The following is a 26,674-nucleotide window of genomic DNA, read 5'->3' on the forward strand; positions in this document are numbered from 1 at the left end:
TCCCCCGTAGGCCCCGCCTCTTAAAGGTTTCACCACCTTCTAGTAGTGCCCCACGGAGGAGCAAGCTTTACCACTTAGACTTTGGGGACCCTTATAAGATCTAAGTAGGGGGTCTCTGGCTTTGAGTCCCCTTTGTATGGAGAGTCTGCATTCTATTTTAGCTTCCAGTAAACTTGCTGCTTTATTATTTAAAAAAAAAAAAGATCCAAAAAGGGTCAGACATGGTATTAAACCCTGGCAATCCCAGCCCTTAGGAGGCTGAGTCAGGAAAATCTCGAGCTCCAAGCCAGTCTGGGCTGTGTAGAGAGAACTTGCTTCCACAACAATAACAATGGCAATAGCAAAGGATTCAAACTATACCAGTCAGACAGCTGCCCAGATGGTGCACTTCTGTGAGGGACTCAGGAAGACATGGTGTTTTGCTGTCTATGCCTTAGTTCACATGCTAACAGGTGACTGTTTTGGTGACTCTTACTATGTGTGCATTTCATTTACCAAAAAGAACACACAATGACAAATACAAAATTGGATTCTGGACCATGAAAATGACCCCGGCTGGTAAAGAACTCTGAGCCTGGGGCTTCACTGGCCTTGTGCAAATCTGTCTCTCCTCCCTTACCAGATCCATGTGAAGCAGGGGAGGAGTTGAAATCCTAGGACTGAGGAGCAAGTTGAGTTTAAGGCTGGAATGGTTGATAGTGCCTCGTATCCGGTGGTTGGAGATCTTGTCAGAAAACTGGGAATTGCACAAGATGAATTTGAGAATGAACACCAAGATGTTTTCTAATTATAATTTGTGTTTCATTGCACTGTGCAAAATGTCAATGCTAAAATCATTTTTAAGCTAATAAAAATGCCAAGAACTACTACATAATTTGTTTTCAATGTGCAATTTATCATACTTCCATAGATGCATTTTAATGCCATCTGCAATGCTTTAGAATAACTTGCCAACTACGCATATCGTAATAGACGATTTCACTATGGACCATGATTTCAGGGTCATTGTGATTTCTAAGCTACTAGAAATATTTTGTAGAGGGTGGCATATAATTGTTCCTGTGAATTCTTATATTTGCATAAATAGCAGAAGGCTGATTTTTAAGTGTCTGCTCAAACTCAAATTTGAGAATATTTTATTTGGCTAGTTTCAGCTTCATGCTTAAATTGGTACGTGAACTCTCATCAAAATCTTGCAGCTGCTTTTGCAGTTTAAATAGTGCATTTCTCTTGTAAAACACCTTCCTGGAGTGTGAAGGTTTGGGTTTATTTTGGTTACCCTCAGAAGATGTTTAGGAATAGCATTCTTTTTTTTCTTCTCTTTTATCATTTTCACAGTAGAACATTTTGTTACATGCCAGGAAATAGTTAATGTGGCCTTTGGGAGTCTCATAGGGTCCTGTTTTCGGGACTATAAACTAAGATTGCCCCATTTTCTCTTTTCTTCCTGGCATCTCTTCCACATCCCTCCCTTGCCAGGATCTTATGGAATGACAATTGTCCCAACCCCCACTCTCCATATTTTACTCACAGCCTGCCAGCTTACAAACATTATAATGTACAATTAGCTCTGAAACTCATGCAGATAAGAAAAGAATCATCATAAAAGCACTACATGGAGCAAATAACATTTCAGACTGGATTTAATCCCAAAGACATAGTGTTTTGAAGTTGAGAGGCACAAAAACCCAGAAACCAAATCGGTGCATGGGTGCAATGTGGAGGATTGGAATTATGAATATAAATCTGTACATACAGCCATAATGGTAGAATTCAGACAGTGGCTAGGATAGCCAAGTGAGGAAAGCTGTTAATTGAAAACTTCATAGGGCTGTGGTTAAGGGTTGAATGTAGCAGCTCCATCTCCATGCTCTTATAGGCCAAGGATGATAAGGAGAGAGATGTTCAGATAAGGTGTCAAGAATGGAGCCTTCCAGTGGAAGGGAGACTTTAAACCATAGAATGGAGTTACTGTCTTGACTTTGGCCTGGCCATTTACATCACTTTCTTCATTACCAATAAAAACACTTGCAGATAGCTGGGTGCTTGATGGCTCCTATCTATAATCTGAGCTACTCTAGAGGCTGAGATCTGAGGACTGTGGTTCAAATTAAGCTGAGGCAGGAAAGTCTGTGAGATTCTTATCTCCTATTAACCAGAAAAAAATGTGGAAGTAGAGACATGGCTCATATGATAGAGTCTTGAGCAAAAAAAAGCTAAGTAAGAGCATATGACTCTAAGTTCAAGCTGAAGTTCCCTCTTTCTCACCTCTTTCTTTCTCTCCCTCTCTCTCACACACTCATATGCACACACACACACACACACAAACCTACAAACATACACACAGGCAAATACACTTGCAGACATTTCCTATTTTTATTCCAGCTAAGTTCATTTCTCTCACAGTCATGGCTAAGTAGCTAATCTGAAGTGTGACAGTTAAGACAGGTAAAGTCACTCTCCTGAGTTCACGCAACCAACAAAGAGGCTAAGTCTGAACTGAATAACCTGATTCCAATTTAAGGATGTGCTATTCACCCAAGGCCTGTCCCTGGAGCATGCTGCCTACCAGGCCTCCTCCCTCTGGGCTTACTTGCTGTTGTTATCACTGGAGGTAACCTTTGGTCAGGCCTTGGGAAATCCCACATATATTTTTTTTTTGTGAAAATACTGTACAGAAGGGTTACAATGACATGGGCAAGATAATGAGTACATTTCTTATCAAGCATTGTAGCCTCCTCCTTTGTTTCCCCTTCCTGTCCCTTCCCATCCTCCCCCTGCCCCCCCACCCAATCCTCCCACTCCCTCCCTCCCCCACACCAAAGTTGTAAAGTTCATTTTTCGACATAATGACTTGTACGCCTCATTGTTGCAATGGGTCCACCTGTATCCCTATTTAAACGATTTGTTTTTCCCCTTCCCCTCCACAAATTATACTGACATTAAATACAGTAAAAACAGGGGTTATACTGTGGGGGAGGAACATACAAAGCACCAAAGAAATAATCTTATAAATGTGTTAGAAACAATTGCAAGAAAGAAAAAAATTTGAATACATATCTTAGGGTTCATTTCCCTAACATCACCTTATCTGACCTTCCCAGATATATTTCTGTTCTTTAGCTGCTGCCTGTGTTTAGTTAGCCTTCTATCACTGCAATATATGCCAGAAACAATTCAGTTGGAAGAGAGGAAATATGTATTGTGGTTCATGGATTCAGAGGTTTTGTCTATAACTGCTCAGCACTATTGCTTTGGGGCCTGTGGTAAGGTAGTGCATTTTGGTGGGAGCTCGCCATGGAAGAAGCTCTGTCCTTCATGATTTCTGGAAGCAAAGTGAGAGCAAGAGGCTGAGGACCAATATTTTTTTCAGGGACATAGTGACCTAACTACCTTGTAGAGGTTCCCAAACTTTCCAAGTGAATTAACACATAGGCCTTTGGGGACCATTCAAAACCCAAACTATAGCACCCTCCCAGGTTCAAGACAAGCGATAAACCTGGACTTGGAGACTGGATGGTTACAAAAAACAGAAGTGATTCTATGTCAGAGGAGAGGACCAAGTCTCCCTCTGTAAATCCAAGCACCTCATTTTCCCAGAGATCCAAGGGACTTAAGAAAGCACGGGGGTATAGCTAGGGCTAATATATAATAACTAGGTCTTCATATTGCCTTCTCTTTCCTGTATCCTCTCAGGCAGTGTGCAGAGCCAAGAGCTGATGATTTATTAATTACATTTTCCAGATGGAATGGCAGCCTAAGGGGTGGTTTTCTACCTAAAATAGACACTGAAGACACAGAGATGCTCAAGGTCTAGTAAGTGACCTTAATATTTTCATCTTTGCAGCTAAGCGCAAAAAGGTGGCCAAGTTCTAGGGGACTGACAAAAATCCTTCCTGCTAAACAATTTTCGGTCTCCAAGCTCTCCAGTTTTACAGAAACCTATCCAAAGGCTAAATTGTAATGGTACTATTTATTATTATATTTAAGCACTGAATTCTTTCTAGCGTGTGTGTGTGTGTGTGTGTGTGTGTGTATGCGTGCGTGCGCACGTGTGCACACTGATACAGGGCCTTGAACTCAGAGCCTGGGTACTATCCCTGCACTCTTTACTTTCACTTGAGCCACAGTTCCACATCAGTGATTTTGGTGGTTCATTGGAGATAGAATCTTACAGACTGTCCTGCTGGGCTGGCTTCCAACAACGACCCTCATATCTCAGCCACCTGAGTAGCTAGGATTACAGGTATTATTATACTTGAAGTACAGAGGTATTTTGCAAAGTTTCAGTGTGAGGGAGCTTGGAGTTTGTTTTGTTTTTCTTTGTTGCACTATTTTAAATCTTCTAATACGGCTTCTGAACTTTTGGAAGCAAATCCCAGGCCTCCAAAGGTTGCTGGGAGTTTATCATTTTTGTTTGCTCCACATGAAGATAGCTAATCCTCCAACACATCACGTTGAGTGTCTGTTTTTTTCCTCCTGGCATCAGGGTATTAGCCCTCGGCACAATGTATACTTATTTGTTCTTTTGCCAGTTTGCATGGTGTGTATTTTAATAGCGGAGGAGGATTTGCTAGTGATTAAGAAGGGAGAAAAGTTCTTATTCCATAAAATAGTTCTTTGCTTTGCATAAAGAGGATTCTTGGAGGCTTAATTGAGCAAAAACAAAAAAAAATTCAAACAGGAGGTGAATGTTCTAGATGTTTACAGGTTAAACCTTCCATCAGTGGCTCTGAAATGGGCCCTTCCTGGCTGTCCTGGTGGTTAATGACTGGAGCCTTGAACCTGTGTGAGAGACTTTGTTTGCCCCAGGGAGCAACAACTCTCCACAGGATAATGCTTCCCCTGAGCAGAGGCACTGTGGGGACTCGGCATAATTTGCTGATATGATATCAAAAATAGCATTAAAGTAATTACATCCTGTACTTGTAATATTTCACAGGGAATCAAAAAGTACAAGTTTGCACATGATTTTTTTTTCAAACCTGGCCGTTTAAAACTTTTTTTTTTTTTTTTACTGGAGTTGAGATGAAGCTGATGTATTTGAGAATTGTTCTTTCTTAAATGTGTGCTCAATTGATAATTATATAAATGCAGCCATTACTTCCATAGTCACATTGGGGTTAAGAGACTGAGTAGGAAATGGGAATAGTTTCAATGTCTCAAAGCAGAGCAAGGAGACAAGGGAGAGAACTCCTTTTCCAGGGACATGTTACAGCAGAAATGCATGCAGAGGTAAACCAGCCAGATTCCATCCTCACACCTCGCTAGACTAACTCCTGTAAGTTATTGAACCTTTCTAAGCTACTTCTCAGAGTGTTGGGTGGATCTTTTGCAGGACTTACCAATTGTATGCCTATGACTCCAGTGAAAATCCAAGGTTTTCATTTTTTACTAACATTTTGCTTTTCAGGATCATTTTTAAAGTTATTTAAACGATATAATATTGAGTCATAGACTATATTTTCTTTCTGTTAAAATGTTGGTATGGGTTCTGGTTTTTAAAAAAAAGATGCTGATTTAATTTTACTTATATCACATAAATGTAACATAGGTAGATAGAGATCTTGAGCAATTTGTTGTGCAAATAGTGTATATTAATTAAGGAGGTAGGTTAAAATATTGAAGACAATATGATAGCCACTAGAATAGACGTATACTTTCAAACTAGCAAAGTAAATAAGAGTAGCTTTCAGGAAACTTTCTCAATCTAAAAGACTCTGGAGAAAGAGGGGAAATAAGCAAAGAAATAAAGAGACAAAATAGAATGGCAGGAAGAAATCAGCTAGACCATTCAATGACAGAGAATACTAGATCGACTCAAACCCAAATAAAACATAACACACAATGAAGCTTATTAGATTTTGGCCCAGAACTCTTCTAAAGGGTTATGTACCCTAACTGTGTTAGAGTGAAAGATAGTCAGATTCAGTTTTCACTCTAACGTTCCTAGAGAAGACTTACTACAATGTAGTTAGATAAACTCATCTGTGAATAGTCCTAGCTTAGGATTGTTGAAGGATAACTTTTCAATGGTAAGCTGATGGTGATAGTTGAAATCATTCTTGGATGAACTCTGATCTTTCTTTGGCCTAGATCTTGATAGAATCCACTCTTAGTACCAATCACTGTGAGGTTAAACACCTGAACTCTATAATGTATTGTATAACTGAAATAGGCTGTAAGATAGGGGTGGGATAGCAAGGTTGGAACTCAGGGCTTTGCTAATTGGCACATACGCTATCACTTGAATCATGCCCCCATCCCCATGCCTGTCCTTTTGCTTTTCAGTTTGTTTTTTAGATATGGTCTTGGCTCTGGACTGAGCTCGGACTATCATCCATCCTATCTCTGCCTCCCAAGTAGCTGGGACCATGGGCATGAAGTACCATGCCTAGTTTGTATTTGAGGAGATATCTAACTTTTGCCTGGCCTGACCTTGAACTGAAGTCCTGTACCCAACTTCCTGAGTGGCTGGGCTTCAGGTATGTACTACCACATCCAGCCCTTGATGCAATTTTGACAGTGATATTTTCAGTTTCTGATGGATTTGGCTTATATTTGGGATCTAGTTTGGGTTATAGTTAGGATATAACTCCATCATACATTAAGAGCATCTGTAGTCTTTCCATGACCTGATAGCTCCAAAGGGGAAAAGTTGGTCTTTACAACTCCTAGATTTAATGTCTCCCCCTAAATGTGGCATATCTGAGGGCAGAGCTGTATGCTGGCATTCAGGACACCCTGGTTACCACTGCCCTCTTAATGGACATTGGCTTTGTCACTTAGACATTTAACATTTGGAATATAATCTCGGTTTTCATGTTGTCACTGTCCTATGCTAAAGATCCTTTTGCAGATGGACAGTTGCTTATTACTGTCTACTTACGAGCAGCATGGAGCTTGGCTGTGTGAGGCAGGAGAAGGCCTTTTCCTCCTAATATGTTATGAAAGTTTGATCAGAGTGGGAACTTTCTGTCATGGGTGATTAGTATCAGCTCAGATTAACACTCACTTCCCCTAATTCACTATGAAAAGTGCCAACCTCAGAACATTTGCAATGAGACGGGACAAGGAGGTAGAAGGCTGCTGCACACAAGTTCTCAGGACTCCCCACCTCCCCGATTCCTGTTGATTCTCTTCCCAGAAACCTTAGCTTTCTTTCTCTACAATTCTCATTTTTTTAATGCATGAATTCTCATTGAGCTATCCAGGCCCAAATCACAGAGCACTGGCTGAATTCTTCCACAGTTTCATTCACAAATACAATCTTCCTAACAATAATAACACCAATCTATAACTATGTGCCAAGTTCTGTATAGTTATTAATGTATTGAATTCCCTAATACTCCTCTTATATCATTTTACCTATGTAGAAACTGGCTCAGAGAGGGATCATGTCTTACATGAACTTATACAGCTAACAAACCACCATGCTAGGATCCCAAGTTAGGGTGGGGGTTGGGACTGAGGTTCAGCTGTATGAAATAGTATTGTTTCTATTGTGCAGGTTTTGGTCTTTGTTTTATATTTAGAATATTTTAGGCTATAGACCAGGATTTCTCAAACTCAGCGCTACTGACATTTGGGACTGCAGAATACTTCAGTGTAGGGAGCTTTCCTGTGCCTTGTAGTATATTTAACAGCACCTCTGGTCTCTAGACCTTAGATGTTCTTTTATTCACAAGTTGTAAAAACTCAAGCCAAGTGCCAGTGGTTTATACTTATGATCCTAGCTACTCAGGAAACTGTGATCCAGAGGATCATGATTTGGAGCCAGCTTGGGCCGAAAAGTCCATTAGACTCCATCTCAAATTAACCAGTGAAAAATGAGGTATGTCTGTGTCTTAAGAACAAAATCCATCCCTGGCTGTGCAGCTGTGCTCCAGCTTAGCTTGGGTTTCCTGGTCCTGAGCTGCTGTTATGTCGCTGCGCTTTCCTAGCTCAGGGAGCATGAGGGATTTCCTAAGGCTGGAGGCAGCCACGCTATGTGGTTCTTCCAGCTCTTCTTTCCTAGGAACGAACTTCTCTGCATGCTCTCAGAGCTGCATAGTAATTTCTCTCTCCCAGGAAGGCAAAAGTGGGAGCAGAGTGAGTGCCTGAGCTGAGACCTGCAAATAAAGAGGCTTTGGTGTTCACCTCTGGGGCCCACTTCCTGCCTTCTACTGACTGTATACAGCAATGCCTGTCAAAGTGGATGCTCAGCTCACAGCAGCAGGGCCACTCAGGAACTGTTTAGAAATGCAGATTCTCAGGCCTCTCTCCCCAGGCCTACGATTCAGACATTGAGAGCAGGAGTCCAGCTGCCTGAGTTTTTCCAAGTGTTTCAGTTCATTCTCCTGCTTACTGACAATGGTGGTTTGGCGTGTGCATTGGAGAGAGACCCTCCCAGTATCAGTTCTGGTTCCTCTTCATACCAGCCTTGACCTTAGATGTGATGAGCTAATTCTGTGTCTGTGTCTTAAGAACAAAATCTGTCCATCCTCGAAGCCAGGTATGATGGTGCAGGCCTATAATACCAACTAACTGGGAGACAAAAGCAAAGAGGATCTCCAGTTTGAGGCCAGATCTGGGCAGTTAGTGAAACGCTATCTCAAAAGTAAAACACAACAAAAGGAACATGGCTCAAGTGACAGGACTTCTGCCTAGAAAGCATGAGTTCCTGAGTTCAAATTCCAGATCTAAAAAAAAATAAAGCAGAAGAGGGTGGGTCAGGGAGACAGGACTAAGCTCAAGTGGTAGATGCTTGCCTATGAAGTGTGAGATCCTAGCTTCACCATCACTTTTATACTGCTGAAGTTGGTTGAAGTCAGCTTTCTCCCTTACTCATTCACCTCACAACATGACCATACAGTTCTTGCAGAGAGGAAATTATATGGAGTGATATCATCCTGGCTGCTCAGGAGAAGACCATAATTTTATCAAGGATGCTTGGAAATATTTAAAAGCTCCAGAGAACATACCCCATGATTTTTTCCTTATGATTAAGAGCAAGAATGTTGTCTGGGAATCTATTTAGAGCAGCAGCTTCTTTGTATTCTCTTGTTTTTCCCAGGCTAACCTAGAATTAAGATAAGAGTTGAGTTAGCCAGCAAATATTTACTGAATGCCAACAAGGGGCCAGGTGTTTAGAGGTAAGTCAGGTGTGGTTCCCTGTAATCCCCCTACAAAGCGCTTACTGGTTGGTCAGATAGAATGTAATTTACTTAAATTGCAGCCCAAGGTAAAGCCAGGATTAGGTCTAGTAGAGTATTCAGAGGGAACCCAAAAGCACATCAGTAGAGGGGAAGTTCAGAGAAAGGCAGAAGGAGAAGGGGGCAATCATAGACAGCTTCCAGGAGCAAGCAAGACCAAAATTTTAAACCTTAGGCCCAAAGTTCAGGAGTCTAATTAGGTCTGACCACTTGCTCTCATGTGCCAAATAAAGAGATACGCCGAAGGGCAGCGAAAGGGGTTTTATGATATGGCAGCTATGGGAAGACAGCACTTTGGTACACCTTCAGCTTTCTTCCCAGGTACAGCTATTATTAGAGAGAATTGGGTGCAGGAGTAAGAAAAGCATGCAATGCTGAAACAGTCCCCAGACACAGGTGGATGGCCTGTTCGGCCATGATCTCGATCTTTGTCCTTGGAGAAGTTGTTACCATGTTAATACTGGTATGGGGTAGGCTCCTGAACTTTTGGCTCTTTCCTTTAAGATGAGAAGAAGGCATTTCCTGTTGAGGAACAGTTTTGCCTTCCATACAAGGTACTTATCAGTAGATTTTCTCTTTTCTGGTAACCTAACATGATTGCAAAGGCGCAGCTCAGATCAAAGGGCACAGATACAAAGTTGAGAAACTTTATTTAATTCACAGGGACCAATGAACGCATCTTTTACGTTGTGTTTTGTGGAAATTCCATCCAAATCAGACTTGAAAACACACTTTGGTGTACACTAGCTGGAAGAGGCAAGAGATTGTCCAATTTGTGATCTACAGACACCGCAGCGACAACTATGAAAGTCTATTTGCTCGTTTTTCCTCTGGATTCTGACTGACTTGCAAAGCTACAATGTCTGTAAATGCTGGAGAAAAGGTTTCAAAGTTCTGTGCAACCCAGAAACTATTTCCTTGACTAGCAGCATGGTTTCCCCTTTCTGGACATTATTGATGAGCTGGACTTTTGAGATGACATAGGAGAAAAGGACTAGCCTTTAAAAGTCATTCTTGTAGGCAGACTAGACTAAATGTTGGTTTATCTCAACTAGGAGACAACTGAAGAGTATGAAGTGGGAAGAATTCCCTATTAAGTTTTATAATTATCCTATGAAAATTCAGTTAATTTCTTTTATCTTACTGAGCCATTAAAGATTGAAGTAGGTTCTCAGCCTTTTGTTTCCAGAACAATCCCCCAGAGGCTTAGTGCTCTGTCATCTCACCAGGCCTGATTAAAGCCGGGAGCCTCTATCTTCAGATTACTGCTCTCTGTCATTAGCGTTGTCTTATCTTGCTCTTCAGACTGATTTTTAATTTTTATGCTTGCAATTATAAATGATTTACAGGGACATTCATCGCCGGACCTGTCCTGGGTCATTAAATTCACCTAGGTTGAATAGCCTGATGTGCACCTGAAATTAACCAAATCAGTGACGGTATCTCGCTGGATTTTTTTCCCCCCAGCGGCTTTAGAAATAGAAAAGAGCCTCTGTCTCCCTCTCAACTCTTCAGCTTAATGGGAGAATATTTTTAATTGATAAAAGAGGTAATTAGCCAAGGCTAAGAGGTGCACACTAATTATGCAGTATATCTTGCAGAGTTCCTTTGGTTACAGTTTTGGGGGATAGAAGGGAAAAGGGAAGAGACTCCAAATAGGGCTGATTGCATGTGTCTTCACTCCAGCAATCAAGTTTTAGAAAAGAACTGTGTTAAGTTTATTGACCATGTACTATCTGACAGAAATGAGAACTCTTTTAAGTTTCTCCCTCATCTGTGGTTAGTTTGCCGTGATGCCAGGAATAGAAACTTCCACAGGTGGTGCAGATGATATATGGACTGAGCTATGGCTCGAGTTAGGAATGAAGGGCTTGAGGCCCAAGGCAAGCTGCTTCCTGCTCTGTCTCTGGCAGGGTATAGCCTCATTTGTACCTCATTTGTTCCTCATTCACCTGTGTGTATCTCCATTCTACCTTTGTGTGTGTGTGTGTGTGTGTGTGTGTGTGTGTGTGTGTGTGTGTGTGTGTGTGTGTGTGTGTGTGTGTGTGTGTGTGTGTGTGTGTGTGTGTGTGTGTGTGTGTGTGTGTGTGTGTGTGTGTGTGTGTGTGTGTGTGTGTGTGTGTGTGTGCGCGCAGGTACCGGGACTTAAACTTAGAGCCTTACACTCTTACTTGGCCCTTTTACTCAAGGCTGGTGCTCTCCTACTTCTGGCTTTTTACTAGTGAATTAGGATTATGAGTTTCTCACATTTGTCTGTGTGGGCTGGCTCTGAACCATGATCATCAGATCTCAGCCTCCTGAGAGTTAGGATTATAGTCATGACCCCCCCCCCCAGTGCCCATCTTGGCTCTCCTTGTTCTTGGCTGGGTTCCTCTGTTTATTCGTTTCATAGGTGGATAGCTCCTCAGACCCCATTTTCACAGTCTTTCTCCTCAAGCCTCCCACCAAAGTCTCTTCCCTTCTTAGCCGGAATTCCCTGTACAACAGCAGTGGTTTCTCATTGAGTAATGTGGCATCTTTCCTTGACTCAGGAATGTATCATCTTGACTGCTATGAATAGAACCAATCTTCTGGAGACACTGGTACTTGTATGGTGCACAGAGAAGGAAACTGAAGCTAATGAGGTTTGTGAGTGTGTTGAGTGTATGTGGTGCTGAAATTTGAACTCAGAGCCTTGCACTTGTTAAGCAAGTTCTTTAGCCCTTAAGCCATGCCCCAGTTCTTTTTGCCTTATCTCTTTTTTGGACTGGGTGATGCTCTTTTTTCCTGGAGTACCCTGGCCCTCAATCCTCTTACCTTTGCATCCTGGGTAGACGGATTCACAGGTGTAGGTCCCATACTTGGCTTGTTTGTTAGTGTGGGGTTTTGCTAACTTTTTTGCCTGGGTATGCCTCCAAACACAATCCTCCTCATTTCTACCTCCCAAGTAGCTGGGATTATAGGCATGGGTCATAATACTAGAATGTGAATGTTTGATAGAGTTCAGCTGGCAAGGGCCAGAGGCAGTAGGAAGGGACAAGTCAGACTAATTCATTCTCTTCCTTGCTCCTGATGGAAACAGCATGGATCCCTACATGGGATTGTGAGCAGAGGAAGCTCAGCAGCCTAGCTGATTGCTGGTGGATTCGTCTGGGAACCCAGTGACTGAGTTGGGACAATGTTAACAAAAGTAGTTTCTGCTCCAGACTCCTACTTTTTTCTGTGTCTAAGGACATTAAAATTCTGCAACTCAGAGATCAGAGATGATAAGGAAGACAACTTGCTCCACTTGAGCTCTGGAATGAGCACAAGGAATATATGTCTGAGCTATGCCTATAATATTAGCTACTCCGGAAGCTGAGATTTAAAGATCAAGGTTAAAGGCCAACCAGGACAGAAAAGTCTGTAAACTCTTATCTCCAATCAGCCAGCAAAAAGCTGGAAGTGGAGCTGTGGCTCAAGTGGTAGAGCATTAGCCTGAAGGCTAAGCAAGAGAGTGAAGCACTGAATTTAATCCTCAGTACTGGAACACAGACAGAAAGAAGGAAAACAAGGAAGGACAGAAGGAAGGAATGAAGGAAAGAAGGAAGGAAGGAGCAAAGAAATATATAATTGGAGGGTCATTACAAATATTTTTAAGTCTTGGACAGAGAGGCCTGATAAGAGAAAGGAACTTACTGTGCATTCCTTTACCAGCTTTGACAGTTGCTAGTTGTACGACTTTGGGAAGATTACTTAACTGTCCGGCCCTTTGCTTCTTTATCTGTAAAATGAGGATGATATCATTGTAGCAGTGTATAAACCAGCAAGTACATGTAGCCTTCATCCTTGACTGTTAACTCTCCATCTGTCCTGTCTGGTCAGGATGTTCAGGACCCTTATTAAATGTCACCTTAGTGGTAGCAGCTGGGTCTAAGTGCTCCCTGGAAAATTCTAGTAATCAAGGAAATCTAATTCTTTTTTTTTTCAGTGATGTTTTCTGTTAGGAAAACAGCACCCCCTTATTGGGTGAGAAGTTTCCCTTTCCTGCCAGCTGGTTCTAAGAACCACTTAGCTCTACTTCAAACCACTTGGTTCTAAGGACCAATTCAGTATCATACTAGGCCTGAGCAGGCATGGTAGCTGTCTTCCTAACCTCTCTGATTGGACAGAGATGAGCACATGACTGAAGGTGGATTAATGAGAATTCATATTCAAATGTTGATATGCTAACTAGAGAGCTCTTGCCCTCTCTGCTGGAGAGGGAGGAAGGGAGGTGTAGAACTGAGTTTGCCCTGTGCCTCTGCTTTCTGCAGAAGAAAGTGACCGCAGGAGCAAAGACACCAAGCTAGCTACTGAGCAGGACAGAGCTCAGTTCTGAGAACATTGCTTTCATTCTAGAATTCCTCAGGCCACACTTCCACTCCCTAGTTACACCAGCCAGTAAACTCCCCTTTCTTCTTGAGATCTTTGAACTATCTTTTTATCTGTAGAAACTGGGAAGGATTTTGAAGGAAACAGATATTCAAGCTTCTCTCCCATTGTGGGCTTGGATAAGATACGATTCAGTTCCACTGATGTTCATTCCCAGCTGGAACCCTTCAACCACTGGAAGCCACAAAAGGTCCCTGGTAGGAATGGTTACCACAGTGGCCTTGGCATTCCCCCAGCTATTAGTCTTCCAGAAAGCAAGCATGAGACCAGAGCCCTACTTGCATACATTCCCCTTCGTCCCATTTCCCACACTGTGGCTTTGGCTCCAATGCAGTGAAAGCACCAGTCCAGAAAACCACACACAGGGAAATGTTTTCATAACCAGCATGTATGTACGTGCATATGTTCGTTATAAATTTTACTAATAACAAAAGACATTTGGCACCTGCTTTGATTATAATAGCATCTCCAGTCCTCTTCATTGTAAATTCCACACAATCAATTGGTTCTCATGGAATGTTTTTGTCATTTTTTGGCTGGAGTCTTCTATCCTTAGCCAACCTTTAGCTTCAGTTGACACACAAATACTTCTGAATGCTGGTAGACAGTTTTGTTTATGTTTATGAGTAAGAACTATGTTGTAAGGTAGAGAAAATGATGTTCTTGAACACTGGAAATCTATTTCTTTTGTATGTGTGCACGTGTGTGCATACATACCAGTATTGGGGTTTGAATTCAAGGTCTTAACATTCTCCCTGAGTTTTTTTCCCACGTAAGGCTGGCACTCTACTACTTGAACCACAGCTCTACTTCTGGCTTTTTGGTAGTTGATTGGAGACAAGTGTATCATGAACTTTCTGTCCTTGCTATCTGCAAACTGCAGTCCTCAGATCTCATTCTCCTGAGTAGCTAGGCTTGAGTCACTGGTGCCTGTTTCTATATCCTCTTATTTGCTGTGCTTTTACTTTAAATTTGATGTACTTTAACACCTAATCTACATTTTTTGCCTGTCCTGGGGTTTGAACTCAGGGCCTGAACACTGTCTCTTTTGCTCAAGACTAGCACTCTACCACTTGAGCCACAGTGTTACTTCGGGCTTTTCTGTTTATGAAGTACTGAGGAATTGATCCCAGGGCTTCATGCATGCTAGGCAAGCACTCTACTACTAAGCCATATTCCCAACCCCTAATACACATTTTTAATAGCCTGGACTAAGTCTGGCCTGCTACCTGTTTTTGTAAGTGAAGTTCTTTGGGATATAACCATTTCTATTCATTAGGCATTGCCAGTTACTACTTTTGTGCTATAAGAGCAGCAGAAAGGCGAAACAAGAGTATAATGTCCACAAAGTTGAAAAGAGTCACTGCCTACTCCTTTACAGAATCAGCTTGCTACCATCCTTCCCTATTTTTACAATCAGTAAACTTAAATCCATGAATGAGACAATAAATTTGTAACTTTTATTCATTTCTGTGTTATAAATATACCTGGCATGGCCAATTTCAAGTACTGGCTTATTGTCTTAAAATGTAGAGCTAGGGCTGGGAAGGTGGCTCAGTGGTAGAGCACTTGCCTTGTATGCATGAGGCCCTGGGTTTGATTCCTCAGCACCACATAAGCAAAAAGCAAAAAGCTGGAAGTGGTACTGTGGCTCAAGTGGTAGAGTGCTAGCCTTGAGCTGAAGAGCTAAGGGACAGCGCCCAGACCCAGAGTTCAGGCCCCACGACCACCCCCCCCCCACAAAAAAAATGTAGAGCTGAACCATGTGTCTCATGCCTGTAATCCTAGCTACTCTGGAGGCTGAGATCTGAGGACTGTAGTTTGAAGCCAGCTCCAGCAAAAATTTTTAAAAAATTAAAAAATGTCTGTGAGTCTCGTTTCCAATTAATCAGCAAAAAACCTGAAATAAGGGTGTGATTCAGGTGGAGTGCTTATTACTGGGTTTTAATGTAATTTATTTCATTGAATATCTAGATGATCTAGAGTGGCTAAGTTGACGTTGGTCCTTGTGTGTAGCTAAAGAAGAATTTAGACAAGATGCAAACACAGAACTGAGCCCCAGTGGCTCATGCCTGTAATCCTAGCTACTCAGGAAGCTGAGATCTGAGGGTCATGGTTCAAAGCCAGCCTGGGAAGAAAAGTCCATGAGACTTATCTTCTTAGGGACAGCACCAAGTCCTGAGTTCAAGGACAGGCCAAAAAAAAAAAAACAATTAAAGATGCAAACACAAATGAAAATAATAAGAAAGTATATTTGAAAGGAAAGATGGCCGAAAAAGAGAGCATGTGGCACAGATATGCTACCAGAAGACAGTGCTTCCGCTCTTCTTGGCCATCTTGAGTTTTCTTTGGGGGTCACAGAGATTGGCCTTGGGCTAAATAGGGAGAATGGGAGTCCTTGCAGATGCCTTTCTGATTGGTGGGTTTCCTTTCTGTTTTCTATAAGGTCATAAAGCCAAAGAGTTGGTGCCCATTCCTTATTTTCTCATTCCTTTGTTCTTCTTAGTTCCCTGTGATTTTGTACCCCCTGCCCTCATTTTGTTTTCAGGCAGGTTGTGGTTGATCAGCTCAGCCTGCCTTTGCTAGCTGTATAGGCCACACTGTCTGACTGCTTTTCTACTGACTCCTATCCCTGAGAAAGGAAAGTAGAGAAAGAGAAAGGAAATGGGGACTGGGAACATGACATTGGCTCTTTTGGTTACCCTCTCTGATGGTACTAACCCAGTCTCAGGAAAGCTAGGAACCCCCCCCCCAACCCTTGGGACTGCATTAATCCCTTCATACACCCCTTCATACATGTAGGATCCCTCCAATGCCTAAATCCCTCCAGCTAGGCCCCTTTCTTAAAGGTTCCCAGTATTTTTACACAGCAGACCAACCTTCCAGCACATGGACCCTGTGGTGGGCTGTATGCGGGGGGGGGGGGGGGGGGGAGGGCTGGGGCAGGGGAAGAAGGAGAACGTCACACAATCCATTAGTAGGTGGAGAGTTTCAGCAGGATCCATTGACATATTTAGACACAATGATATTGAGCAGAGGTGGGCAGGACCTTGCGGGCCTCTGTCAGCCCCTTCAATGAAGATTTTGCCTTCTGATCTCTTCTCAGCCTTCCGCAGTATTCCCTGTGTACAATCTCATATGCTTGATGGTTTCAGCATTCATCTCTTTACCAGTGACTGCCAAACCTCTGTCCCTAGCCTCTACCACAATCTCCAGGCTTCTTGTCCAGCTAACATCACCCTTTCTTTCCTACCCTACCTCCGAACAAGATACTCCTTGTTATAGTCTCATTCTTTTGTTGTTGGTAGTGGTAGAGGTGGTTGTGGGGCTTGAACTTGTCCCTGAGCTCTTTTGCTCAAAATTAAAGCACTACCACTTTGGGCCACAGCTTCACTTCCAGTTTTCTGGTGGTTAATTGGAGATAAGGGTCTCATGAACTTTCCTGCTCAGATTGGCACTGAACCATGACCCTCAGCTCACAGCCTTCTGAACAGCTAGGATTACAGGCATGAGCCTGACTTATTGATGCATATGACATCACCATTCTCATTCTCCTTAGCTGTAAATTTCAGCATCATCTTTTTGTGATAGCACTATAGCTTAGTCTTTCAGCCACTAAATAAGCATGCTCAATTCATCCAGTGTTTAACTACCAGAACTATTCTATTATCTCTTCATACCACTCTCTGTAAATGTGCCTATTATGTGTTGTAAAAGACACCTTTGTAGATATCTGTCTTGCTCTTAATAATGCCAGGAACTTCCCCTATATTCACAAAGATCGACATGTTGAAGTCACATTTGCTCTAAGTCTTACCCCCACCATCACAGTTAATTGTACACATTTTTCTCGTCAGTCTCCCAGGAATTTCCCAATGGGGCTGATAATTGTTGGATAGAGAGATTGTAACTTGAACGGGATGTGGCCGCATTTCCCATACTGATTGAAAAGACAGAAAGCTGGTCTGAAGAGAAAGGAGAAAAAAGCTGTAATGGACATGCTTCGACTGCCAGGGATCTCTGTGAGAAATCACCCCTCTCTCTTCTTAGTCTGTGGTTTAGGTAGAGCTGGCCTCACTCAATAGGTTGGTGAGGAAGCCAAAGTCAGAGAGCTCTATCCCTAGTCTATTGTGATTGGTTTAGGTTTAGATACATGACCCAGGCTTGTCCAATCAGAGTACTTTGCTCCCTGATGAGTTCAAGAATGAGTTCATGACCCAACACAGGAGCACACCTCTACCAGGGCTTTTGACTAGTTACGTTACAGTTGGAATCTCTTAGACTCTTCTGATCAAGATAATATATAAACCATCTTTTCTTCTTTTAAGCTAATTCATTTGGTTAAAGGCAAAAAGTGGTAATCAACATAGCTCCTGATTTTTCCTAAAAGATTGAGCACTTCAAGTGTGATTCAGTCTTCTTCAGGACTGGTCCCTGTCAGGTAGATTCTATTCTAAATTTTTACTAGAGCTCTTGTCATTGCTAAGGAAATGATACTATTCCCCCCTGCCTAGAATATCTCTCTTTTCCTGACCAGAAAGCTCCTACATAGCCTTCAAGACCTTCCTCAAAGCTTACCTCCTCTTGGAAGTCTTGTTTGACTCCCTTTTCCTTCTCCTAAGCTAAGACTATTCATTTCATAATTCTAGTCTTGGCCAGTCTGAGAATTTTGCTTTCTCTTAGTGCTTTTCAGTCATTAGACCAGGAGCCCCTTGCAGGTGATGGGTATCTTGGGCTATGTTTGTATTATGGACTTAATGCCAGTTGATGTTTAGTGATGTTTTATAAACCTAATGGAAATAAACCATTACTTGACAAGCCTGAATACTTACTATTCAAGTAATTCAGGTACTAAGCACTTTAAAAATATTTTATCACCCAAGTGGGTTAAATATATCCCTCCCCCAAAACCTTTTTTAAACGAGTACTTTCACCCTTAATAAAATTCCAGAGCAAACCCTCAGCCTTTTGAACACAGATTTAGCAAACATTTCCAGTGGTGGATCCTCAGATTCCTGAGACATTACCGTATTTGGTCAGAAATGTACAGAAGAGTGTTTTCTGTGAACTGACTTGTTCATGGCTGTGTGTGTTCTTTTTTAAGGACATGCAATGTGGGTCACTTGCTAACTACATTGTATTATTCCTTAATCCTTGCAGTCCTGGGTGATCTTCAGAAACAGCAGAACAAAAAATAATACCAGAGAAAAATCTAACCTTCCAGAAACTTCTCACTGGTTTTTTTTTTTTATGATCACCATTACTGATGTACTTGAGAGACATTTGAGCTACACTGTCCAACTAAATTATTTTCTGTTAATATGCTGCCTTTTTCTTTCCAGTCCTGGGGCTTGAACTCGGGGTCTGGACCCTGTCCCTGAGATTCTTTTGCTTAAGACTAGCACTCTACCATTTGAGTCATGGTGCCACTTCCGGATTTTTCTGTTTATGAGGTACTGAGGAATCGAACCCAGGGCTTTGTTCATGCTAGGCAAGCAATCTACCACTAAGCCACCTTCCCAGCCTATGCTGCCTTCTTTATAGCTTGCCACAGTTTTATACCTCTTCTTCCTGTGGAATTTAACAAATCCTCTCCTAGGGCTCGCTTGTCTCCTATCTTTTGAAAGATGAGGGGAACTTTGCTTGTCATGTCTTGAATTTTTTTTGACATCCTGGTCTTAAGGCTCATATGAACAGAATATATTCTTCAAATTTCTTGGTGCCTCCATTTTTTTTCTTTTCCCCACAAAAGCATTTTATGAGTGTGTGTGTGTGTGTGTGTGTGTGTGTGTGTGTGTGTGTGTGTGTGTGTGTGCCATTCCTGGGTTTTGAACTCAGGGCCTAGCACTGTGACCTTTTTGGGGGACACAAACTACCAGTTCTTTGTGGGGGGTTTTTTCTTAAAGAAAAAAAGGAAGAAAATCTCTTTGGATTCCATCCTTTCTCTCCTCCCAACTTTCATATCTTAAGAGAGTTGTTTCTGGCAAATTTGTTCTCTGTATTTTAAGTCTTTTCTGCTAGCTGGTGATTTAAAACAAGGCTTGCGAGACTGTTCCTCCCAGTGTCCATAGCTTGGTGGTGAACTACCTGTCAGCAGAGCACGCCAAGCACCAGGCTGGATACTGTGGGGAGGTGTAGCATCGCTCAAACTCATCTTCCTTTCAGTCTCGCTTTTTCTCAGCAGACCCACAAACGATGACCACAGCCCCACCCTGCTTAATTTGAGGGCTTTCTTCAAAATCTGTCACTTAAAGAGCAGTTCTGGCAGAAGCAAAAAGCATAACCATTGTTGGGCATAACCTTAGTGGGCAGAGTCAACATTTCTAATCTACAGACTTTCAGAAATGTCTTTAATGACCAATTTTGCTTCTTGACATGGAAAAGTACTGCATTTGCCCTTTAAATTTTTCATGTTAATTGAGCATAATGTCATCATCTTCTTTTTATTTGAAACATTTTAATGAGTTTGTTTCACATCCTTTTTTGCCTTGAATTTTTCATCGTGTCTGTTAGTGTCCAGGTTCAGAACATAGATTATTATTATATATTGCTTGTTATATACAGTGCCTCTTGAGACATGTTGGATTTTCTTGTCATTTTGATACTGATTCCCTAGAATGAACTTCCTGGGAAAACACTGTGGTAAAGAAATTGTTCTGCTCTGAGAGCAGATGATTTTCATTATTTTGCATTTCCTCAGTTTGGGATGTCAGTGCATATACACTGTAAATGGTGAGAGCAGAGCTGCGGGAAACTAGGCCTGGACATTTTCCTAATGGGAGCGCTTGCTAGCTTGTTATCCTTGCTCCTTCTATTTGGAGCTAGGCAACTTGGCTTAAAAAGACCATTTTTTGTTTTGGATATTGGTACATTGCCAAGCAGCAAGACAAACACAGAAGAGGGTAAAGGCTTGTTTAGATATTTACTCAATCTCAGATCTCATGAGGCTTAAGTTTTGAGGAATTTTTCTTGTTACCTAGGCTATCATTTGTCCTGTAAATAGAGCCAACATGTGCTAAAAAGCAGCATGAAACTAATTAGAGGGGAAAAAAAGAACTCCATCTACTTCAAAGTCATGGTTGCTCAAAATGTGAGGTTGCCAGAAAACATTTCTTCCCATCTTTATCTCAACTGCCTCCCTTCCCTTTTGGAAGCAAAAACAACTTATACATTTCAAATGCATTTATTTATCTGTATAGTCATTTCCCCTAGGTTTGGAATCATATTTTCCTCGAAGTATTTTAAAATACTAGACTTTAAAAAAAATGATGCTTTGATGGTTCAAGAGCCCAGGTATGGCATGAAGGATGATGGGTAACTGAGGCAGAAGCCACCCAGAGAGGATGCCATTTCTTTATAGTGAAAGCCCCTTGGCTTCCTCATCAGGAATTAAAGACTGGAAGAAGCTGGTGGAGGACCTGCTCTTGTTTCCAGTGCTGTTTCTGCCAACCACAGTCTTTTGTCAGAGGAGGAAGCTAAGCCAGCCAGGAAAAGTTCAGGGATCTGTCTTTTGAATTCTTCTTTGAGTATCTCTGGAAGTCACAACTTGCACCTCCATTGCTACCACACATCAACTCAATAGTCTAACTGGTGTCTGGGCAACCACTCTTCCCTACCAGCCCATTTCCTAACGTAAGGATTCCAAAATGCAAACACGGTTATACAACCCCTTTCCTTAACAGAATGGTTCCCACGCTGAGCTCTGTAGACCTGAATCATCCTGTGACAAGAAGACCCACATAGGCTTGCTTGAAGATAAACCACTTACACAGAGACACACAGAGCACGACGAGTGTCTATTTCATCTTAATCTCCCAAGGCCTGATGTACCTTTGGCTGCTTGTGCCATGCTCTCTGGGGACTCCTCTGCCTTCATGATTGCTTATGGTATTCCTAGTTCGGAGAGTGTGAGGATCTTAGAGTTCCTGACAGTCCTGCCCTGCCATCCCAGGTAACTGACCACAAGCATGGCCTGCCCTATGCTATTTATAATTAGAGTCCAAAATAGCTGCTCCCTCTGATGTCACCAGCCTACTGGCTTCCTACTACCTGGTTGGTACTTTCCTCCCCTCTGAACTCTGGAGAAAGCAGCCACTAGAGGCCATTACTGAAACAAAGTTCCAGCATAGGGAAGAAGGAGGGCAGGAGCTGGGTGGAAGGGAGGAGGAGGGGACCTGAGCTGAAGACAAGGCAGGGTAGGATTGTGGCCGATGCCTATGTAACTGCTGACTTTTACGTGTCTTTTGAAAGCTATTATTCCATTGGAAACGGAAGATCTTTCTACTTAATCCCCAATATCTTGATTTTTTTTTTTTGCTTCCTCATGCCCTGGAATAAAATTCAAATTCTTTAACAAAACTTTTCTTGGTCTGGCTCTTGCCTCTAGTCCCAGACTCCTTTGCAGTCTGTGTTCTAGCCATTGGGGACTTCTATTATCTTTAGAGGTGCCTTTCTCTTTATGGTCTCTGGGCCTGAAAGACTTTCCTCTCCCTGCATTTCCTTTGTGTCTTAAGCCATCAAGTCTCTGAAGGGCTTCCCTAATTCCCAAGGCCAAGGAGGTCTCCTCTGCTGACCTAGCAGAGTCCCTGTGCTATTACTGATGTTGCATTGTCACTCAGCATCAGGACTGCGTGTGAACATTGCTTCTAAAAGCACACGTGAACAGGGAGCATTGCCATGTCGCTTGCACACTGCTTTCCCTTCCAGGCTTGGAATGTAGTCAGTGCACAACAAAGGTTTATTGGGAAAAGGAGGAAATGTAGAGGTGAAGAAGAAATGGTAGTAGCAGAACAGCCTTGTCTTTTCTCTCTTCTGCAACAAGAAAGGATCAAGCTAGTATCTTTTTTTTAATTGTGAAAATACCATACAGAGGGGTTACAAGTACATGGGCAAGATAATGAGTACATTTCTTATCAAGCATTGTTGCCTCCTCCTTTGTTTCCCCTTCCCATCCCTTCCCATCACTCCCGCCCCCCAAGCTAGCATCTTATAGTCAAGAGCTGCCACATATTCCTCTCTTTATTGAGAAGTTCTGAGGGCAGGAAATCTATCTTGTCCAAAGATGTATTTTCAGTGTATTAATTCACTTCACATTAGTATAACAAACTATATGTCAAGTTCAATCTCTGTGCTCTAGGCTTCTGGCTAGGGTGGCATATCTCAGTGGGAACCTGTGGTGAAGCATGTACCAGGAAGCAGAAAGAAGAGGAAGAAGACTGAGTCCCACAATTCCTTTTGAAAGATTCTATCTCCAAGGAGCAAAATGCTGGACTGGAGGTGTGGCTCAAGTGGTAGAGCACCAGCCATGAACAAGAAAGCCCAGAGAAAGTGCAAGGCTCCTCTGAGTTTAACTCCAAGTACCAGGACCAAAAAAAAAGTAAATACATAAAAAAAGAAACAAAGAAAATATAAATTTTTTCCACTAGACTAAAGCATAAATATTTTCCTTTGTCTCATTCTCTAGAAATCTGGGATAGAGGAAGAAATGTATACTTCTATATAGAAAGAGAGTCTAAGTCCAAACCCACCATTACTTCATGCAAGCCTTGGGAAGTAAATCCAGCCTCTTTGCTCTATTTTCTTCCCTGTATAATGGACCTTGTAAGGTTGTTTTGAAATCTAAGTGCAAAATGTAAAGCACCTGGCAGGGGCCTGATACACACCAGGTGCTGGGTGGGCAGCTGGCTTCAACTGCATTCCCATGTTTCAAATATTTAAAAGCATGGAAGCCAGGCTCATGCAGCAAACAAGTTGCTCATGTAATATTATAACTCTCCTTGGTGAGAAGAGACACTGTTTCTTTATTGTCTACTCTCTAAAAGAAGGAAGACGATTGTGGCAGAGAATGGAAATACAATAGCAACAGAGAAGCTGGCATTGTACCGAAAAGCCTGGCTGTCTTCCACCCTGTGAGAACACAGTCTTACTTCCTAGAAACCAGGAAGTGGACTGTGACTGGACACTAGTTTGCTGGTGCCTTGATTTAGACATCCCAGCCTCTGGAACCACAAGAAGTGTATGTTGTTTATAAACCAATCCAATTAATAGCAGCCTGCCAGACTAAGACCCCTCTCCTGGTATTTGTGAGGAACACTCCCTAAGGATCATCATGGAGCCTCCATTATGGAACTTCGTTTATCCAGCCTGCTCATCTCCTGAGTAGCTTTTTTTAAGGATAAGAAATTAACATTCAATCATTGAAAAATCATTTCAAAAGCAAATTATGTTTTGTTTGGAACATTCATACAAGCAAAAAGAAAACAAAATTCTCAAATTACACTGTTAGATGATTACTAAAAACATTATACTTTATCTTTTCTTCAAGTTCTTCCTGGGTAATATGGACATAAACCAGTACATTCTTATCTCACAAATGAGATCATATAGCATAGTATCTACTGTTCTGTCACCTGATCTTTTATACTGGGCAGCTTTTCATGTCAAAGTGTGAGTGTATCTAATGCCACCGTGGGTGACACTGGAGGCTCATGGTGACCTCTTTGTGTGGAGCCCTAGGATTCATTTCTGCTTCCCTTCTAAGAAGAACAACTTCCATAGTTAAATCTTCCCACAACCCATAATAATGCCCTTCTGGTGAATCCATGCATTCAGTCTCAATTTTTTCTCAAGAAAAAAAGATGATTAAACAATGCAAAGAAATGCTTAAATCACAAATGGTAGAGTCCAGGCTGTAACTCAGCAGGATGCTTTTTATTTCCTATTCTGTTTGACACCCAAGTTTTATCTCAAGCTATTTTATTTCTATTCAAAAAACTTAAGAAATTGTATTAGCTACAGCCCCTGTCCTTAAAGAGATTAAAATCCAGTAGCAGAGCTAAAAGACATAACTTTTTATACCTAATAAATGAGTTTCTCTCTCATTTAACACAAAAGTGTCTGACTCATCATCATAAGGAAAAGATGGACATAATTATATTAAATTGTCAATAGTTAATGAAAACCTTTCCTAACTAGAGACTTGATATAACAAATGATATATTTCCAGTGTGTTTGTGTGTGTGTGTGTGTGTGTGTGTGTGTGTGTGTGTGTGTGTGTGTGTGTGTGTGTGTGTGTGTGTGTGTGTGTGTGTGTGTGTGTGTGTGTGTGTGTGTGTGTGTGTGTGCCAGACCTAGGAACTTGAACTCTGGGCCTGAGCTTTTATACTCAAGGCTAGCACTGTACAACTTGAACAACAGCTCCAATTCTGGTTTTTGTTTTTGTGTGTGTGTGTGTGTGTGTGTGTGTGTGTGTGTGTGTGTGTGTGTGTGTGTGTGTGTGTGTGTGTGTGTGTGTGTGTGTGTGTGGTTAATTGGAGACAAGAGTCTCAAGGAATTTCTTGCCCTGGGTGGCTTTGAACCATGATCCTCAGATCTCAGCCTCCTAAGTAGCTAGGATCACAGGTGTGAGCCACCCTTGTAATTCTCACAGCCTAGAAAGTGGGTATCATGGTCAAAATGAGCAATTATTGTGTAAACTGAGGTTCAGGGAAGTTAACTAACTTGCCCAAGGTAATTCAGTTAAGAGATGGCAGAACTGGGATTAGATTGATCCCTGTGGGCTCCCTAGCCTTTGGACTAAGGGACAGTGTCATAGCAACCAGGAATAAACATTGTGATTCGCCTCCTAGGTACTGTGGCCTGAAGACCAGCTTGCCGACGTCCCCCATGGTGGGATTCATGGTGACTAATCGGTGCACCTATCACACACCTGTGGGCTTTCCGCAGATCCCACTGGCTGCCTTGGCTGTGGAGAAAGTGGGGCACTCTAGTGTGCATTACCGACTTGCTCTGTTTCCACCTGGGTCCACAGAGGAGGGACCCTCAGTACAGCACTGTGACTTCAGTGATGGATTTTTCTTGGGCCATCCCAAGTTGGCACAGTTTGACACTTTGGCCTGTACCACAGGAGCTTCGGTCCATGTCTTTGTGAATCCAGCCACCAACAAGCCAGTGGGACTTCCTGATGCCTTCAGGAAGGGACTCCTAAAGCTGATGAACCCGGCAGCAGTTTGAATCATGTATATTGAATTGTTCATGTTATTAAAAAAAAAGCTCAGCTTCTGTACAATTTTTATTTCAGCACATTCATGTTGGTCTTTAACATAACTGTGGGCTACTTACACAATGATATCCCAGAACCATCTTAACTCCTCCATTGAAGCCCTTCCTTGCATTGCTTCTGCTTGGAACAACGTATTTCCTGGAGTGCTCCCAACTGTCTCTGAGAAAGAGGGAAATGAGGTTTGCAGAGGAAAAGTCCTCAGCCTCACTGAGCCCCTGGTCTCAGCGACCTCCACGCTGATGTCCCCTGTCCAGGCTTTGCCAGCCTCAGGTCCACTTCTGCAAAGGAGCCCCACTCACTGCCCACAGACCTTCTAGCCTTTCTACATTCCATGTGGTCTCTGCTTTCTTACCAGTATCTTACCAGGTAGGCTACATAGTTCCTATGCTTCTTTTAATACATAACCACATCTCCTGTTTTTCTGTAAAGGTATAAAAACTTTGGTGCTAGAAAAACTGCCATTTTCTTCACATGTTTAAAACAATAGACTTGCTGGGCACTGGTGACAAACACCTATAATCCTAGCTATTTAGGAAGCTGAGATCTGAGGATCATGGTTTAAAGCAAGCCTGGGCAGGAAAGTCTGTGGGACTCTTATCTCCAAAAGGCTAGAAGTGGATCTGTTGCTCAAGTAGAGCACCAGCCTTTGGGGCGGGGGGGGGGGGGGGGGGGAGGGAGGAGAGAAGCGCAAAAACAAAAACAAAAAATGAACTTTTGCTTCTTTTCTATTAAATCCATAACCTCCATCAATCACTAATGCCACCGTTTCAAGCAAAAACTAACTATGAATATTTTGCTGAAATAAATGAAGACAAGACCATATGATAAATGTGGACGCTAGTTGCTGAGTGCTGACAATACAAAATGAGGTGTGGCCATGATCTCTGTTGATCCTATTACCATTCTACACAGTAGGCACAATTATTGCTATGTTCCAGACGAGAATGTTGAGACTTCAAAGGGGTGATTACACACAGTGGGAGGACTCTAGTCCCAGGTCTGCCTCAGCCTTAACTTGGCAGAGAAA

General features: G+C 42.2%; 1 protein-coding gene across 1 annotated transcript in view; it reads left to right on the forward strand.

The window, feature by feature from the left end:
* The window catches only part of LOC138833752 (uncharacterized), a 146,985-nt gene extending 121,372 nt beyond the window's left edge, over positions 1 to 25,613 (forward strand). The window contains exon 3 of the mRNA XM_070032041.1: positions 25,214 to 25,613. Coding sequence (XP_069888142.1) covers positions 25,214 to 25,598 — 385 coding nt within the window. The 3' untranslated portion in view covers positions 25,599 to 25,613. The remainder of the gene's footprint in view (positions 1 to 25,213) is intronic.
* Positions 25,614 to 26,674: the final 1,061 nt, after the last annotated feature.

The sequence above is a fragment of the Dipodomys merriami genome, unplaced genomic scaffold (assembly GCF_024711535.1).
Source record: "Dipodomys merriami isolate MVZ:Mamm:240054 unplaced genomic scaffold, mDipMer1.0.p SCAF_21, whole genome shotgun sequence".
Lineage (NCBI taxonomy): Eukaryota > Metazoa > Chordata > Mammalia > Rodentia > Heteromyidae > Dipodomys > Dipodomys merriami.